The 18,071-nt window shown below is 39.2% G+C and overlaps 1 protein-coding gene across 2 annotated transcripts in view; it reads right to left on the bottom strand.

Moving 5' to 3' along the window:
• CLTRN (collectrin, amino acid transport regulator) overlaps nucleotides 1-17,637 on the bottom strand; it is a 353,197-nt gene extending 335,560 nt beyond the window's left edge. Inside the window, exon 1 of one of the 2 annotated variants that reach the window (XM_044073072.1) lies at nucleotides 17,497-17,637. In XM_044073072.1, the coding sequence (XP_043929007.1) occupies nucleotides 17,497-17,563 (67 nt within the window). In that variant the 5' untranslated portion in view covers nucleotides 17,564-17,637. The remainder of the gene's footprint in view (nucleotides 1-17,496) is intronic. The other variant, XM_044073071.1, reaches the window with a different exon arrangement.
• Nucleotides 17,638-18,071: the final 434 nt, after the last annotated feature.

The following is an 18,071-nucleotide window of genomic DNA, read 5'->3' as shown; positions in this document are numbered from 1 at the left end:
GTAGCATTTCTAACAGAGCTGGGTCAGACATGGCTTTGTAAGTCAAGCAGTGATCACCTCTTAGTAGACGAAATGAGACAGAGAATAGCTGGAGATTTTTGAGTCTGTCCATGTAGGACATGTGTTTAAAGCCTAGGATCCTCTTTATGAGGTACTTCTATGGCCTATCCAACTGTTGCAGGTGTCTAGTGAGGCACATGCAAAATGGGGCATTATACTCTATGACTGGTCTAATGAGAGAAGAGTAAAGAGAAATGATGACCTCTTTCTTCCTGGATGCAAAACCCTTGGTAATGAGATGTGTCACATAGAAGGATTTTCTGACCACAGTGGCAATGTGGTGGTCAAAGGAGAGGTTGCTGTCAACCTGTGTTCTCAGATCTCTTATAATGCCTTCAGAGTTCAGTGGGCTCCCGTTAATGTGGTAATTAGTGGGAACTGAGTTTTTCCCAAAGGGGATGACAACACATTTTTTGGCATTAAGCTTAAGGCCATGACTTTGACACCAGTCACTGGTCTCAGTGAGGCCTTTCTGTAGGATGTCTGCATCACTTGGGGAGTTAATAATGGCTCCCAGCTTGCAGTCGTCTGCAAACCTGGTCAGCCAGAGTCCCTCCATGTTGGCCTGGACTTCTGAGATGTAGATGCCAAACAGGAGAGGACCCAGGACCTATTCTTGTGGGACTCCACTCGTGACTCGCTGGCAGTCTAACTTGGAGTCCGCTACTTTCACACTGTGGGTTCTATCTGTAAGCCAATTTGCAACCCACCTAACGATATAGGGTTGATGCCTAGTTTGATGAGCTTATCAATAATTCCTGAGTGAGGAATGGTATCAATGACCTTGGCCAGATTGAGGTAGGCTGTTTGAACTGCCTTACCTTCATCTACAGCTCTGGTGACTGACTCACAGAAGTCAACCAAGTTGAGCAGGCATGATCTACCTTTCACAAAACCAAACTGCGTGGGATCTAGAGTTTGTAGATTCCCTATATCCTTGTTAATTGGGTCCATGATGATGTGCTCCATAGCCTTACATATCAGACTCATCAGGCTAATGGGGCGATAATTTCCAGGTATGTAGTCACTCCTCTTTTATGGAGAGGGATGACTGTAGCAGTGTGCCATTCATTAGGGACAAAGCCTGAGGTGAGGCTGTGAGTGAACAGGGCACACAGATGTGGTGCCAGTTCACTTTGTAATTCATGTAGAACACAGCCAGGGATGTTGTCGGGTTCCATGGAAGCTGTATTCTGGGTGCCTGGCATTCTTCCGGTATTGAGATTGGTCCTTTGTGGGGGGGGGGGGTAAAGTTGGCACTGAATCTGTCGGCCAGTATGTTGGCAATATCTGTTGGCTCAGTATAGGAGGTGCCATTCTGCAGTAACTCAGAGCAAATCTGGGTATTGCCATGGAGATTCTTGATATAACTATAGAAGGCTTTGTGGTTGTTTTTAGTGTCTGCTGCAATTCTGCGTTCATAGCTGGCTTTGGAGGTTTTGATGAGGCATCTCAACTTTTTGTTAAGGCTGATAAGGGAATTTTTCCAGTCTTGGGACTTCACCTTTTTCTGCAACAGTTTCTTCCTTCTGTTGTAGAGTTTATTAATGGCAGGGGACCACCAAATTGGCTTCTTTTTTTTGAGGAGAGCATCTTGCTTCTGTTGGGTATGGCTAGTTTTATGCATTTATGTGCGTGTTCATACAGTGCATTGGTGTATGATTCAGCAGTCATGCACCTATTTTCCATTGGCATAGTTGCCATGAAGTTAGTCACCTCTGTTTTTAGGACTCCAAAGTCAGCTTTGGAGAAGTTTTTCATAGTGGATACCTTTGCGGGGGGTGTGGGTGAGATGAGGATTTCCATGGTGATTAGTTTGTGGTCAAATCTAACCAGGGAGGAATTTACTATTGTTGTAGAGCAATGGTTGTCCATGTTAGTAATAACCAGATCAAGGAAGTTGCATCCTCTAGTGGGGGTAAGAATGAGCTGGTCCAGGCCATTGAAATTGATGAATTCCAGGAAGTGTTGGGCCAGTGCATTGGTACATAACTAGTTTTCCCAGTTGATGGATGGGTAGTTGAAGTCACCTAGTATGAGAGTGTTGCTTTGGATCTTAATAGTTTCCAGGGTGCTTAGGAATGTAGAGTGAGAGTCTTGGGACATGGCTGGGGACCTATAGCAGGCTACGACCTTAATCACTATCTTACCCAATGATAGTTGTACCTGGAGTATCTCAAATGCATTATGCTGGGATACTAGTCTGGAGGTGTGCATAGCCTTTATGAATAAGGAGACACCACCGCCTTTGGAGCTTCGGTCCACATTCTGGGACCTAAAGGTGTGGAATGAGTTATAGTCTGGTAGCACAGGGGTGCTTTCTGCTGCTTTAAACCAGGTCTCCGTTACACCACAAATGTTGATGTTCTCCATTTTGAAGAGTGTTTCAAGCAAGTGCATCTTGAGATTTAGACTTCTAGCAGTGAGCAGCATGAACCTCAGATTGCATTTATTTATAGCTGCTATGGTGGTAATTTTGTCTTTGGAACACTGCTTAAAAAAGGCATTATAGGGGTGGCAAGAGCCTTAGCCAGTGCCCAGAAACCCAGGGGTGACAGATGCAGGCCATCTCTGGCAAAGCATCGAGGTCTGTCAATCATGTCATCCCAAGCAGGCAGATACTGGAGCCCCTCAGAATGACACCAGAAACTTAGCCAATTGTTGAAGTCAATCATTTTCTGTTTGTACTGGGGTAGCATTCTGGGTGATGGTAAGATGCTGCTCAGGGCTAAGGTCATACCTGCCTGGGCCATATAATCCATGAGCTCTACCATGTCTCTTTTCATGTAATCCAGGGAGGTGCATCTCAGGTCATTCACACCCACATGAACAATGACAGAGTCATACCTGTACTTGTTGTGGAGTGACCTGAGTGCGTGTGTTATGTGTCGGATTCTGGCATCTGATAAACAGCTGACTGTTACCTTCTCCTTATTCAACCTAGTGAGTGGGACATCAGTGTGCCTCACTATTGAGTCACCTATGATTATTGTATTGGGCAAGCTGTTTTGCCTTAGGGGCTTAGGTTGAGGGGCACACTGTGTAGGTGAGCTATGTGTCTTGTGGTTTGTGCTGTGTTGTGGTGGTCGAGTGAATTTCTGCCTTGGAGGTCTCTGCTGTTTGGATAGATTTCTACTGAGGGCTTCCACAAAGGTGGGTGTGTGGTTTGTCTTTTTATGTGAGGGCTGTGATGTTGGGTGTTCTGGAGGACTATGTGTTCCATGTGGTGTGGTGCTGGTGTTGACCGTCTCCTCTTGACCAGCTATTCCGGTCTTGGCTGGAGAGGCCATGGCACAGATTGTTGGCATACACAGAAAAAAATGAAAAATGAGAAAGCTGTAAGGTGAAATACAGGTCTGTTGTGAATGGTGTGTTACCTGTGGAGTTTCTATATAAATGAAAAATGTTTATGGTGCTGGGTGTATATATATATATATATATATATATATATATATATATGTGTGTGTGTGTGTGTGTGTGTGTGTGTGTGTGTGAGAGTGTGATCATAGTTTAGTACTAGACAATCAGGCTGATCAGTCTGTTTATTATTATAAGCCAAGACAAAAAACTGAAAATCTGTATTCAGAATTCACTCCAGCGACAAGGAAGGCAAACCTAGACAGACCAAGAGAGAAGTTGAGGCTGCTGATCTCATTATCTAGGTTTACCTTGAGGTAGAAAGGGTGCTACTCTGCTTGATGTGTAGCGGACATTTGTTCCAACTGTGAAGGATAAACTGGACTATGAATCTATCATGCCAGTGTGTTTTATTTATCTGTTGATGAAAGTTTCTTTCTTTTAACGAGGCATTTCAGCTACCATTTTTCCTGCAAGGAAAAGGAAGTCAAAGATGGTTTGATCTTTCATGGCTCAAAAGGCTAGACAAAAATCTTTTTGGAGGAGTCAGTAAGAGACTGAGTACAGAGACAATACTGCCATTTTGGCTTGACAACTTAGATTTCTGTGGCCTTTGATCTTCTAGTTGTGAATCTCTGAACTCTGTCAAGTTCAGTGATATGTTTACACAAATATATACCAAAAGGTGCATTATACTCAATAACTGGTCTGATGAGCTACAAGTAAAAAGGAACTAAGACTTCCTTGGACCCAGTAGGACTGCCTTTGGAAATGAGACAAGCCAAGTAGAAGGCTTTCAGCAACTAGAATGCCTAGATTCCTTACCACAGTGCTTGATTGGAGGGGTGTGTCACCTATATAGTATGTGAAAATATGTTATTAAAATGGACTATGCTACATATTTTTACATTTAATTTGACACCATTATCTTTTTACCAATTGTTAACACAGTCTAATATCTGTGGACGATTGAATAATAACACCCGATTTACAGTTGTCTGCCAGTTTTAATATCAGTATCTCTGGCGTACTGCCCTGAAGGTCTGAGAAATAGATGACAAATAGGAATGGGTCCAGCACTTACCCAGTGGTATACCACTGGTAACCTTTTTTGTTTTCAAAAGTGGCACCTGTGACACTAACCACATGGATTCAATCCATACTTCTCTTCCTCTTAGTGCAAGAATTCTGGGCAAGGCCAAAATCGGGGATATATTTTAAATATTACTCTTATAAACTTACAATGTTGCAAGAATAACAAGTTTTACATTTGAATTCATTTTCTGAAGGATATAGAAGCTGAAACTCACATATCTGTCATTATTTAGTGACTTTAATCCTAAATGACATGCCAGAAAAAAAAATCAGATTTTCTGAAGAACAGACCAAAAATATGAGTTAAAAATCAGGGCATTCTGCAAAATTCTGCACAGTTGAGAGGTATGGTTTGTCAGAGAGCCAGTTAACTATCCACCTTACAACATAATGATTTATATTCAGATTTATGAGACTGTGAATAATGCCTGCATGTGGAACAGTGTCAAAAGTTTAGGCCAGGTCCAGTTCTGCTACATGTACTGCATAACTAGTATCCATTGCTTTGATTACTTTTTAAAAGATGACAGGGGTCCTAGATTAAGAGATTTTCAATGTCTAGATTAATGAATTCTGAGATAATACACTCCATAGCTTTACATATGAGGTTGGTAACACTAATGGGTTTTGTTGCCTTCTTCTGCTACTGTAGGAAGGTAGCAAAGTTATAAACTAACTCATAGCAATAAAATGTATCACTTACTTTATACTGTCCCTTCAGTACCAGATGTCACATATCTGTCTCACATATTCCATTTAGTGCTTTTCCACATTGTCATTTCATTTTAGTGTATTCGCTTAATATTTATACTTTTCAGTTTGCACTACATCTGTGCGTGGTAGTACAAGGCCTCATTACTTAAAATGTTTCATGAATGAGCAGCAAGAGAGGAAAATTGAGAAGAAGTGATAAGATGATTCATGCAGACTTATTATTTAGCAGTGAGTTATGAATCTTGCTGCTGGAAGCTAGGAATTTCATTGAGTTGGTACAGAGTGTCTTTAGTTAAGTGTGAGATGCCTGACAGACATTCCTGGTTACTCTGTACTCCCAATTTAACACTACCATGCTCTAACCTCCTAACCCCCAAGCCCTCTAGTGTCAGTTTTGGGTCATTAAATAAATTAAAAAAACTGAAACTTCCCCAAAAATACCTTTGTCAATAGGAATATGGTGTTATTCAAGGTAGCCATTATTCCCTTTTTTTGTCAAAGTGGAGTTTGAGTGTCTTCTTTACATATTATTTTTTTTAATTCTATTATTCTGTCTGTACGGTCTAAGAGAACATTATAACTGGTAAGAGAGTACAATTTTCTGGGTTGGGGCACGTTTTCTTCAGTTAGAGAGTCACATCCACTAAATAATGGTAGGATAAGGAGTTAATTGTCCGTGTTTTAGTTAGTTAGGATGTTTATTTATTTATTTGCATGGTATTAATTTGTTTTTTCATCTATGTTTTGTATTTATGAAGGGGAAATTTCTGAGATCAAGTTCTACAGTGACGTATGTTAGTATTTGAGAACTGTATAAGGCTTGATACAGTGGTGCAGCGGTAGCGTTGTCGCCTCACAGCAAGAGGTTCTCCCGTTCGATTCTCAGCTGGAGCACCTTCTGTGTGGAGTCTGCATGTCCTCCCTGCGGTGTAGTGGCATTCAAAAGACATGCGTAAATGGGTGTGCCTTTGTTGAAGTTTGGGTGATGAAATGGCACCTTGGCACTGTAAAAATCTACTGCCAATCATTAGCAGACCGGAGTTCCATTGTGGCAACCCCTAACTGGGAAAAGAAGAACAACAGAGCTGTTTTCACTTGGGGAGGTAGTCGCTGCATGATGTCATGAGACCTAATTAGAAGATGATTGCTGGATGTTTAAGGTTAGCTTATTGCATTGTTTGTGCTGTCTTCAAATTAATTTACTTTTCAGTTTCTAGTATAGGTTTTTTGTTCCAGTTAAGTTTGGGTGGGCATTTTTTTTTAAACGGATTTACATTTCTTACAAGTCTTTTTACATACTTCATTTATTTGACATTGTGCATTTCACTTTCTTATACAAGAGGCAGCTGTTTCTTAAATAGGAGTTTCTGGTTTAGTCTTTGTTTATGGTGGCAATTTTGTGCAACATTGTATAGAGGTGTACCTCTCAATTGCCCCTGATTTCACAGAACATCATTGATTTTGCTTCGTATTTTCACCTAAGCTTATGAAATTTTTGATTTTCTGGTAAATTGCAGTGGATTACAGTCAGTCGATAATGGCAGATATTAGAGGTTCATACTTATTATTCAGAAAATGCATGTCAATGCAAAACCTGTTGTTATATTAACTTTTTTAACGTAAATTAGAATAATATTTAACCATTATTCCTGATTTGGCCCATTATTTTTGGCTTTGTCCAGAATTTTCAAACAAAGAAGTTGAGAGTTATGAATAGAGATTAAACTTAAAACAATAATTTAATATGCTCAAAACTGATAAATATTTTATTTTATTTGCCAGCCAAAAAAATTATAAACTATAAGCACTTTATTCCATTGGCTAAGGCTTTATTGGACCCTAGGCAGGGTAATGGATGCATCAGGGCTTGTATCCCCCACCTCACACCACACCCACAGCCATTCCAGTGTCTCATTACTTGACTGTTTCTCCCCAGTTACCATGAAGATTTTGCAAACCTGTCAGTAGGCATACTAAATTTTTATTTTGTATTTTATTGCACAAACACCAATAGCCATTTGCTAAACAAGACTGTACAGTCTCACAATGAAAGCAGATGGCATGAGCAACAGTAAACTCTCCCCTTGAAACTCACATTCTTTAAAACTGCATTGAAACCCACATTCATAGAAAATTCATTTGGCCATGGCAGATTAAGTATACCTTTGGCTTTTTTCAAACCATGGACCCCCCTGCACATATTTTTAGAACCATGCATAAATGCATGTGTTCCTTGAATCACCTTACTTGTAGTAATTTATATTCCTTGTTTAATATAGCACCACTTGTTAAAGTGTGTTTTAAACTTGTAGTTTTTAACATTTTTCCAGTAAGCAGTGAAACAAAACACATGAACCAATAATGACAAAGCTACCCATCTCAGAGTATTTCAACCATAAAAGGCCATTCAAGCTGTTGTCATTATAATCCACCAAAATCATTCAATATGCACAATCTCTGCAGAAATAAAAGTCATGTGAATAATTCCACATTAAAGAGATCTGTAACCAATGAAGAGGTTGTCGCTGGCAAACAACTTTACATTTCAAAGCTTCATCCACAAATTCATTGACTGTTGCTCTTGAGGGATAAATTGCCTATGTTACCTTTAAAAAATGGTGTGCTGGGGTAATACGGAATGGCTGGCAACCCAACAACAGGTTTATAGTTACTAGATATCTCATCCAAACGAGAACACACTCAGGAATACAGAACCCCCCACCCTTTTGCTGCATGGTAGTGTTAACATTCAATTTACCTATTGTGGGAAAAGAACCCACAGCCTTGTGCACTAGGAGCAGGTATGCTACCTGTTGTACCACTGAGATTGATTAACACATTAATGAAACTCTATGACTGACACTGACAGACTGTAATCCTCAGTGATTTACAAAAACAAAATTAAAGGAGGCCTGACAGATGGTGTGGAGGTTTAAGGCACTTGCCTGCTAATAATTACGGTTCAGAGTTTGACTCTAAGCAATGTCACTTAACTAGATTGCCCCTAAATGGGGCATTTCACACACACATATACTTGTTAAGGACATAACAGCAAGCATGCCAATAAACAATAATTGAGAAAGAAATCAATTAGCCCTGTGAAAGACAGCAGGCTTATATCATAACTTATCCACTTTATGAATAATTTTCCAGTTTTCTGCCTAGGTCAGTTTCCAGTCAGTCCTTTTTCATTAAGGCTGCTTCTCAGTCAACTGTCTGATATTTTATTCTAAGCTTAACCTCTGACATTTTCCATCTGAGATCAGCTTTAAGTGAACAGCCGCTTGCTGCAGTCATGTTGAGGGTACTAAGACATAAGTCGCTCCTGAATAGGATGCCTAAGGTTGTACAACATTTGTTTCCTTCCTACTGGAGGTCTGTATGAGCTGTTCCCTACTCAACTCTCCTTTATTACCCCTACCCACACATCCCTCTTACATTTCTGAGCTGCCAGGGCTAGTTTAGAAATAGTTTATTCTCAGTATCTACTCCATCTGTATGCTTCCTGGTCCTATCTATTTTCACATATATTTGTTGACACACAGTTTGATGAAGTCAACCAGATCAAAAATATTATCTCCTATGTTACGGTTTGATAGTATAATCTGGGTCAAAAATGTTATCTCCTGTGTTAGAGATTGATGATGTCAACTAGATAAAAATATAGCTTCCAGTATCGGAATGTGATGATATCAACTAGATCAAAAATGTTCTCATCAGTGTGAGAGATGCCGTTTTTCAGTCAGGGTTGTTGAGGTCTGGAATTTCCATTTCCACAGCATGCAATAAACTTGGAGTTAGAACAATAAAGTCCAGAAGTGCAGAGTGTAGAGTCTGCTGCATGAAATTGTGGAGGTCAATAAAAACAAAAAGAAAGAAAAAATGCTTTTTTTCTAGGATTTTTGTCTGTGTTAGCACTTGATTCTTCATGTTATGGGTGACAACAAACTAGGTGATGGCAAAGTTTGGTTGATGAGTCTACTACTGTCATATATCTAGCATACAACCAGCTCTCCTTCACTCATTTAGACCACATCTGCAGATTTTTGTAAGAAACAGAAAATAATTTTAATCATAGAGGAAACAGACCTTCTCTTCATTTACACTTTCCCTGTGCTATCATAATCCAGCACTGACCCCCTGTGTGGTATGTTCTATGAATTAAAACCATAATTCATTATCTTTACAATCCTTACCTAACCTTTTGGACTGCAGACTTGCCACCAGATTTTCAGTCATTCTCTTCACAATAAGCTGTAAGTTTATCTGTTCCTTAAGTAGTTCATGGTCTTCATTCCTTGCAGATGGAAATCAGACTGTGTTTCATACTTAAAAATGCTTTTGGTTTTCCATTTTCAATGCAATTCCATGAGTTTTCAGCTAAAAGTTGTAACATGGTCATCATTTAATGGGGTCTCTACTGAGGTGTAAGCATTCAAAATGCTGACTGCCAAAAACAGAAAAAAAAGACTGAAAATTCAAAAGAAAAGAGAATATTGAATATAACTCTTTTTCCAAAAACTTATTTTTGCAGGGGTGCAAGCCTGCATGCACCCCTTAAACGTGTATATACCAACTCTGAGATCACCATACCTCGGAGAAAAAGGAATACTCCGAGAAATGGCAATCTCAGAATTAGTATGTGAAAATCTGGATATTCAGTCATTCTGTCTCAGCTTTACAGAACTCACTAAAGCAGGTCCCTACATTTTAAATTGTTATCATTTAATATTCTGGATGCATGTTGTAACATGCTATCTAAGAAACCCTGCCATTGATAACGTATAACTGTATCAAAAGGCAGTATGAGTGTAACCATGATAAAGTGTTAAGCATTTTCTGAATTATGATAATAAAATACATTGTTAAACATCTAGAACAAAAAAAATTGCCCCCCCAAAGGTTTCAACTTTCAGTTAATCTAACAAACGTAACTTTGCAACATTTAACTATAGCAGTTTTTCATTTGTCTTGATCATAAACTTTCAGTACAGCCTTTCCACTTTGTCACTTCGTAAAACTGATAGAGACAAGTATATTTTTTCAAATACTGACCACAATATATGTTTTGTAATAACTGAAATGAAATGTTCCATTTACAGTACAAAATTACTATCAGAAAAGGATGCTATTGTTTTTATTATTTTTATTTCTAATGTAATTGTACAAATAATAAGATGAAATTTTGGCTGCTTTGGTGGTGGTGTGGGATTTCATAGATTCATAGATAGTTACTTGGCTAAAAAACCAAAGGGGTGCCTTTCTAAACCTAGCCAATTTTTCCAGAAAAAATAATGACATTCTGTATCCAAATAGGACATTGAGGGCCAGGCATTAATAAGCTAACTCTGTCCATAAGGGACATGGGTGCCATGTTCAGTGTAAATTTCCTATTCCCCATCCACTGGTCCAGACTGTACTTAAATTGGGTAATAGACAAACTCAGCTTTACATGGATGGGACGCCTGTGCCATAGGAGGGGCAGTCTCTGTGATACGCCTCCTCAGCATGTTCTGTTTAAGTCACAAACAAAATTCAGGTCCCTAGACATTTTGCTTCTGGTACTGTTTGACTTACAAATATTCAGGACAATCATAAGTGTGGGGATTGAGAATACCTTGTAAACCAGGCATAGATCACCCCTCAGGAATCTGTAGTAGACTGAGTAGAAAGAAAGGGCTTTCAGGCACTCTGTGTAAGACAGGTTTGTTATACCTTACATTCTTTTTGTAAGGAACCTGTGAGCTCACTCTAGATAAAGCCGTGATTATGGCTCAGATGACGTGGGTTTGATTAGTAGCTCAGGTGACTTATGGAGTTGCATGGAGGTTGGGTATTCCCATCCTGGAGGGGAGGTCAGTATCGTTGGAATTTCTTATGACAATCCCTGAGAGAAGCTGGGGGACATTGTACAGTAGGGGGGGCATAGTCCAATGAGGAGGTGGAGGGTGGACATGCCTGAGCTGCCACGGATGTGGAATGATATGCTGCAACATTGCCATTGCATGTCCACCCCTTGGGCACAAGCATGAAAGCCATAAGGGGGCATGAGTAGATCATACCAAAAAACCCTCAGCTAATGTAACATGAATGTTGTTCCTAGCAAAATTGGTGTTTGACCAGAGTTGAATTGGAATAGCTGGTAAACCCAGTGATGGACGTGGGCACTGGGATGGCTATCCAGATAAAGTAAGGAGAACGAAAAAAAATAGTGAGCTGAAATTTGGGGGCAAAAATATACAAAGCCAGCAGAATTGTAAGTTTTTATTTAATTTGACAAATATAGTTGCAGAGTTTTGAGAGATATAAATCTCTAACCATACATTTTACACACCAGCAAATTCCTCACAGCAATAAGAGTTTGATAGATAGAATTATTCATCAAAGCTGTCTTCACTGGCCCTGCCTTTGACATGGTAATCACAAAGATAGTAATGATCCCTGACAACAAAACACCGCATCTGTAAAAGCACTAAAGTTGGGGGGGCCTACCTTCACAGCTTCTCTATTCATATAATTGCATCTTTGACTATATCACAGAAAAGAGCAGGATCTTTGTGCAAAAAATACAAATTGCTTCTTTACAGGTCAAAACAGTGACAAATACCATTTTTCAGATTTGTAATAAAATGTTACTTTACAGTCCTACGGAGGGGGGGAGGCATTTATTATACACAATTGACTTCTGCAGAAAAACAAGAAGATGCTCAAGCCTGCTGTTGGTGAGACACAGCCATTAAGACATTAAGATAAACATGCTGAGAGCAGCTAAAGTTGTAAGTATACATTTACTTTGGTTAATACAGGGCTGTAATTCTGCTTGTTCAAAATGTTGACATTTTCATTGTAGTTTGGAAAAGATGCATATTTTTTGTGCTGCTGACAAATTTGACAGCTGTCATTTTTGAGAGCCTAACTACCCATGTTTGAACCCTGGCAAGATATTTCATACAACATTAATAAGTATTATTACCGTCATTTTCTAATTACTATGCAAATGGCATTTCCCAAAATAGCTGTACGTAATATACAGCTCATTCTGTATACTATTTTACGCTGTCATACTATACAGTGACAAAGGCTGTACATACCTCTCAACCTCTTAGTACAAGAAATCCCGACAAAGCCTAAAGTAATGGGGGTCACAAAGGTCGAAAGTAGGGACAGATTTGAAATATTGTTCTTATAAACTTAGAAAGTTGCTAGAATAACAGGACCTGTGCTAGCATGTATTTTTCTGAAGGATATGAGGTCTGAAACTCAAATGCATGTCATTATTTAGTGACTTCAGTGCTCAGTGATTTTCCAGAAAGCAATAAATTTTATGAGAAATGGACCAAAAGCATGAAGCAAAAATCTGGACATTCTGCGAAAATCTGGACAGTTGAGAGGTATGAAGCTGTATCAATCAGAAACTATAGTGTAACCATGCAAAATAGTTTTATTCTAGAATTATTCAAATGATACAATATGCAAGTAAAAATAAACTGCACTTGACACATGAATGTTTTACTATAATACCCCAGCACAAAGTTTCAAATAAAATAACATAAAACTTGTCTTTATAACTGTATTTCGAAATCAGTGTAGAAGGATATCTTTCAAAAAGCAGCACATATTTTTACTAAATCATTTTAATCTATTTAATGTTTTGACACGCAACATTTTTACTGTACTGTCATTGTCATTAAATTGTCTTAAAAAGCTGAAGTTTAGCCTTAATCCTATCTTAACCATACCATCATTTTACTTTTTATAATCCACCTGCTCTGTGTTGCAATTTCTCTGTCACTCAGGGCACAGACATGAAGTCCAATTCAAACTATTCCTTGATTTGTGTGTTTTCTTCACCATTTTAAAATGTATCATTCAACAAAAGACCTGACAAGGGAGTGCAGACAAATGAAAGCTAGGTTATTAACCGCATACAATAAACTTTTGTCTGGAAAGTTATTTCAGTATGCTTGCATTTTTGTGTATATGAATTAAAACACAAGCCCTAGTTTTCAATACAATCTTAAATGGTTACTGTGTGCCCTGTGTATCACTGCTGCAATAAAGAATATAATATTTCAGGCTGTATCTCAATGCTCATGGTTTCATTAACTTACAGTAACATTAAAAAGTGTGCAGAATCAACATTCTTATAGTTCAACATGGCAGATGCACAGATACAGAAATTAAAAACTTGGCTTATTTTTCAGATACTGAATGACTGAAAAACTTTAAAAAGGGGTGAGTGAGATTCCAAAAACTTAGCAAGAACAGTTATTCGTATCTCATGGACAATGGCACAAAACAGCTGCAGAACTTATAGGCTGCTGTGTGGCAGTCTAGCAGGTGATGCTTAGTGCATGGAAATGAGCATCACAGCATGAGCAACCATCACAAGTTACACTCCTAAAATGAGATATCAGCACTGCTGTCACACAATGTGGCACTACTGACTCCCTGACTCTAACTACACATAAGACCATTATGAAGCTGTGGTACCACACATCCCCACGTAGCCACCCCAACTGTGTCAATATTCCAAGTGTTAGTTCGATTGCACTGCAGCTAAAACAGCATATAAAGGGTTGCATCGCACAGTCCTGTAAACCCCCCCCCCCCCGTACCTACTGGACTGAAGCTTGTACAGGAGGAACTGATGGGTCCAAACAGCATTACTGATATCTTTCATTTGCTGTGTGCTGTACATCACACCTTCCTAACAGCATGAAATGGTAACTCACATTGTATGTATGGCTGTACAACCCAACAGAGTCTATAAATACGACAGGATAGTGATGCTTCACATGGAGTACAAAGCTGTAATGAGATGTGAGTAAGGTCCGAAATAGCTGTAGTGGCATGGAAGGATGAAACTCTGACTACAGCCCAGACATCCTGAGGTTCAGTAGTGGAAACATGCTGGGTAATCTCTCACGGGTCCTAGTGGAGGCAGAGAGTGGGAGCATGCTGGGTAAACTCTCGCAGGTCCTAGTGGAGGCTGGGAGTGGGAGCATGCTGGGTAAACTCTCGCAGGTCCTAGTGGAGGCTGGGAGTGGGAGCATGCTGGATAATCTCTCAAGGGTCCTAGTGGAGGCTGGGAGTGGGAGCAAGCTGGGCAAATCTCTCAAGGGTCCTAGTAGAGGCAGGCTTGTAGGCCTTGGTAGGTCAAGGAGGCAGGCAGGCAGACAGTCTCACAGGACACACCTCATGGTTCACCCAGCCTTCTTTGGAAATGACAGCACATTGAGGAAGGAGCAGGCTTAGAAAAAGGCATGTCACCAGTGTCTGTGAAGCTGATGCTTGCGAGATTCCCTCCAAAACTCCTTTTCCTGACCACCACAATGGAATTAGTTGGGGGTAATACTGGTCTTATGTGACATTCCCAGTCCCCTTCCTTCCCATTTGGCAGTATCAGGTGGGATCTTGATCCCTGGGAGGGCAGCAGAAGCAGCTAATAATTTTCAGCTGAGTAGGGAAGAAAACAAATAATAAGACATGATTTGCATGAATGGGCAAAAAGAGATAAATGCAGCTAAGACATATATTAAATCATGATGTTTATTTATGTGCATTGAACAAATCAGTACAATGTCATTAAACAGAACACTGTCCTCAACAATATAGCAGCATGTCAGATAGCCTGCAATGTACCTCTAACAGCAAGATGTCAGACATTGAATGTAATGGTCATTATGAGCACCAGTACTGTCACATGCAGTACACCTCTGGCAAGGCTTGGATAAACTGGTCAAACAGCTGCATAAATGAAAACTGAGTTTTGGTACAGACAAATGCAAAGTCTTCATTGCAGGATAAGTAAACCAAGGAGGAGAAAAGAAAGAGGAACTCACAAAAGATGAAAATGACTTAGCAGATGTAAGAAAATGCTGAAGGGCTGTTGTCAAGTCCAGCATAATAGGCATATACATTAGTATGATTTTGGTGTTGAGGAGTAACAGATTGTGTTTTCTATTGCATATGTCTCCAGTGCAGATACATCTATAGTTGCTGCACTGAAAAGAGTAGGAAAAAAGAGGGGTATGAAATGAGGGGCAGTTGGAATGATGTGATGAATCACTATTTCACAGAAAAAGTTATAGGTAAAAGAGATACCTGTCAGAAGGTCATCACCTTCTGTCGTGGTTGGAAAGAAGACACATTATTTTTATTTACCAGGAAAGTCTGACTGGGACAGAGCCCATTTTCAACAGAGGCCCAGGAAGAAAGACTCCAGATGCATGTCTTTGGAATGTGGGAGGAAACTGAAGCACCTGGAGGAAACCCATGCAAACACAGGGAGGACGTGCAGACTCCACACAGAAGGCACCCCAGCCATGAACTGAAGCGGAGATCCTTTTGCTGTGAGGTGAAAATGCTAACCCTGTACCAGTGCGCCACATTAAATCTATCTCCATACTGCCTTCTCATATGCGTTGCACAGCTTTAGAATATTTAATATCAATTTTCCAAGGTCACTTTTCATTTTTACTGCTGTTCATATTTCTCAATACTCCACCTCTGTACTGTCTTATCTTATGCACTTCACTCCAACACACACACACACACACACACACACACACACACACACACACACACACACGCATGCACCTTTTCCTTTCTAGTTTAATGACATACTTCTTATTTTTCCTCAGAACTTGTTTTTTTCTTTTTTTTCAGTGTTCAGGAGTATTTACACATCTTCAGTTGTTTTGTCACCTCAGTTGTTTTAATTGAACAACATTTCTGCCACTTTTTAACGGATGACGGCAGCAACCACTGCACTTCATTGCAAATGTCACCATTATCCTGCTTTTCTTATATATGTGTCATATCTGTTGGCGTCTGCTGACATCTAGGCAGAATAAAATTCACATACACTGAAAATGGAAGAGGCCTGTGACAGCAATCAAACCAAAGGACAGAGATGATGTCACTGAAGAGTTTCAAGCAGATAATTTAACAAATCAAAATTAGATGGCAGCTAAAAATGATTTGCTTGTTCCTCCTGCTTAGTAAATAAGCTGCAGATCATAGTTCATCACTAATCTGTTGCCTCTACCCCCGTCCAAACAAAATGTCTTTATTCATGTCTACTTCATTTTTGGGTTCTGTTACTGGTCTTCATTCTGTGACTTTTCAGGAAAAAAAAACTTGTTTTTTTCTCCTGCTACCAAAAGAACAAAAAGCACCATCCTACCATCCTATGTCACATCTGAGATAATGGTAGACTTCAAGTAATTATTCCAAGCTTTTCCTCTTCTATTAACAATTCTAATAACTCAGTAGCACTTTATTGATTTCTATGTCTTTGTGTTACCTCTATAAAGACTGGGATGTCCTCTGAAGTGTCACTTATGGAAACTTGAAAAAAAAAAACTTTAGTCCCTGGACTTATTATCAAATCAAATTATCCTTTTGTACAAGATACATTTCTGAGGGTAACATCCTTCTGTAACGGGTCACAATTCTAACTGTTTAGCTGGACTACAAATGTGCAATACTGTAATTAACTAATTTGTAACAAGTTCAGCTATTAAGGAAGGCTGTAATGTAGCAGAACCTATACTGACTTTTTGTCATCAAATTAAAGTAAGATGCTTACTAGTGTTCCATCTTCTAGTACTAAACATGACCATGGCTAAACTGCCTTTCTCAAAAAATACTCCGCAAACACACAAAGTAATCTCATGGCTGGATTCTGTTTGTACGTAAGAGCAAATACCGGTCCTGTAAGGCTGCCTTCAGTAGGTGCTGTTAGCATAATCAGTCGATAAGAGCAAATAAAGTGCAGGTACTAGGCAGTGTACTGAAGCAAACACTACGGAACATAAATCACCTTACAGCAACATATCAACAGGTTATCACACAGTGCATATATTGGTGGTTATAAAATTACATCAGAAGAAAACATTGGATATGACTCGAACCTAAACTTGCATTTCCCAGCTGTGCACCATAATCAATAACAAAATAGAATACAAATGCATTAATCACATACTCATGAAACAGATACTATAAAATTGTCCAGCACACTCTAGGATAGTGGTCACATTGAATAATGTTGATGTAACACCCCACGCCCATGTAAAAATGGGAAAAAGAGGATTAATCATGACTATGAAGACCACAGAACAGACAGGACATTTACCTAGACATGTACAAAATTTCTTTTACAAAAGCAATCTGATTCTTTTTCCTCACAACTAAAATTATTGTCCATATTTTTATGCTAATGATTTTATTCCAGATAAATATGGTTCTGCATAGTTTTCTTACCTGGGGAACATAACTGGGACCAGGCAACAGTTGCCAAGCTGAAAGAAATCAGGAGAGTTTTAAACATCCTCACTCAAGTTAAACCCTCAGAAAGAAAAGAACTAATCCTCCTTTGCACAGCACTCCTAAACTCTGTCTAACCCAGGATTAGAGTAGCAGGCACAGAGGCACTGAACATCAGCACCAGAGATTTGATTTGCACTCAGTTTAATTATTAAACATAGTTTCTTTAGCAAACATAGGGACACCCACTACACATTAACATTTTACTGCTAGTTTGTATCTTCAAGCATAAAGGAAAAACTCATTTGATTTGCTCATCTTTATAATGGTAGTAGTTGTTTAAATGCATCTATGGACTATTATAGCCTCCAAGTAAAGTAATAATTATTAGAGATGCAGCTATACCTGCTTCCATAAGCCTACAATTGAAACAGTTATCTCTGTAATGCTCACAGCATGTGTATGTTTGTTGTATATTAATTTAATCCTTCAACACCTCTGGCACAATTGATTGCATTCAGCACCTCTTAACCCTGCTAACCAGTTTTGCAAGAACTTATCACTCTGATCCC

Source organism: Protopterus annectens, chromosome 5.part1, assembly GCF_019279795.1.
Source record: "Protopterus annectens isolate FY-2018-M chromosome 5.part1, PAN1.0, whole genome shotgun sequence".
Taxonomy (NCBI): Eukaryota; Metazoa; Chordata; order Ceratodontiformes; family Protopteridae; genus Protopterus; species Protopterus annectens.
Note: the sequence above shows the minus strand (reverse complement) of the source record. Positions and strands in the feature narration are given on the sequence as shown.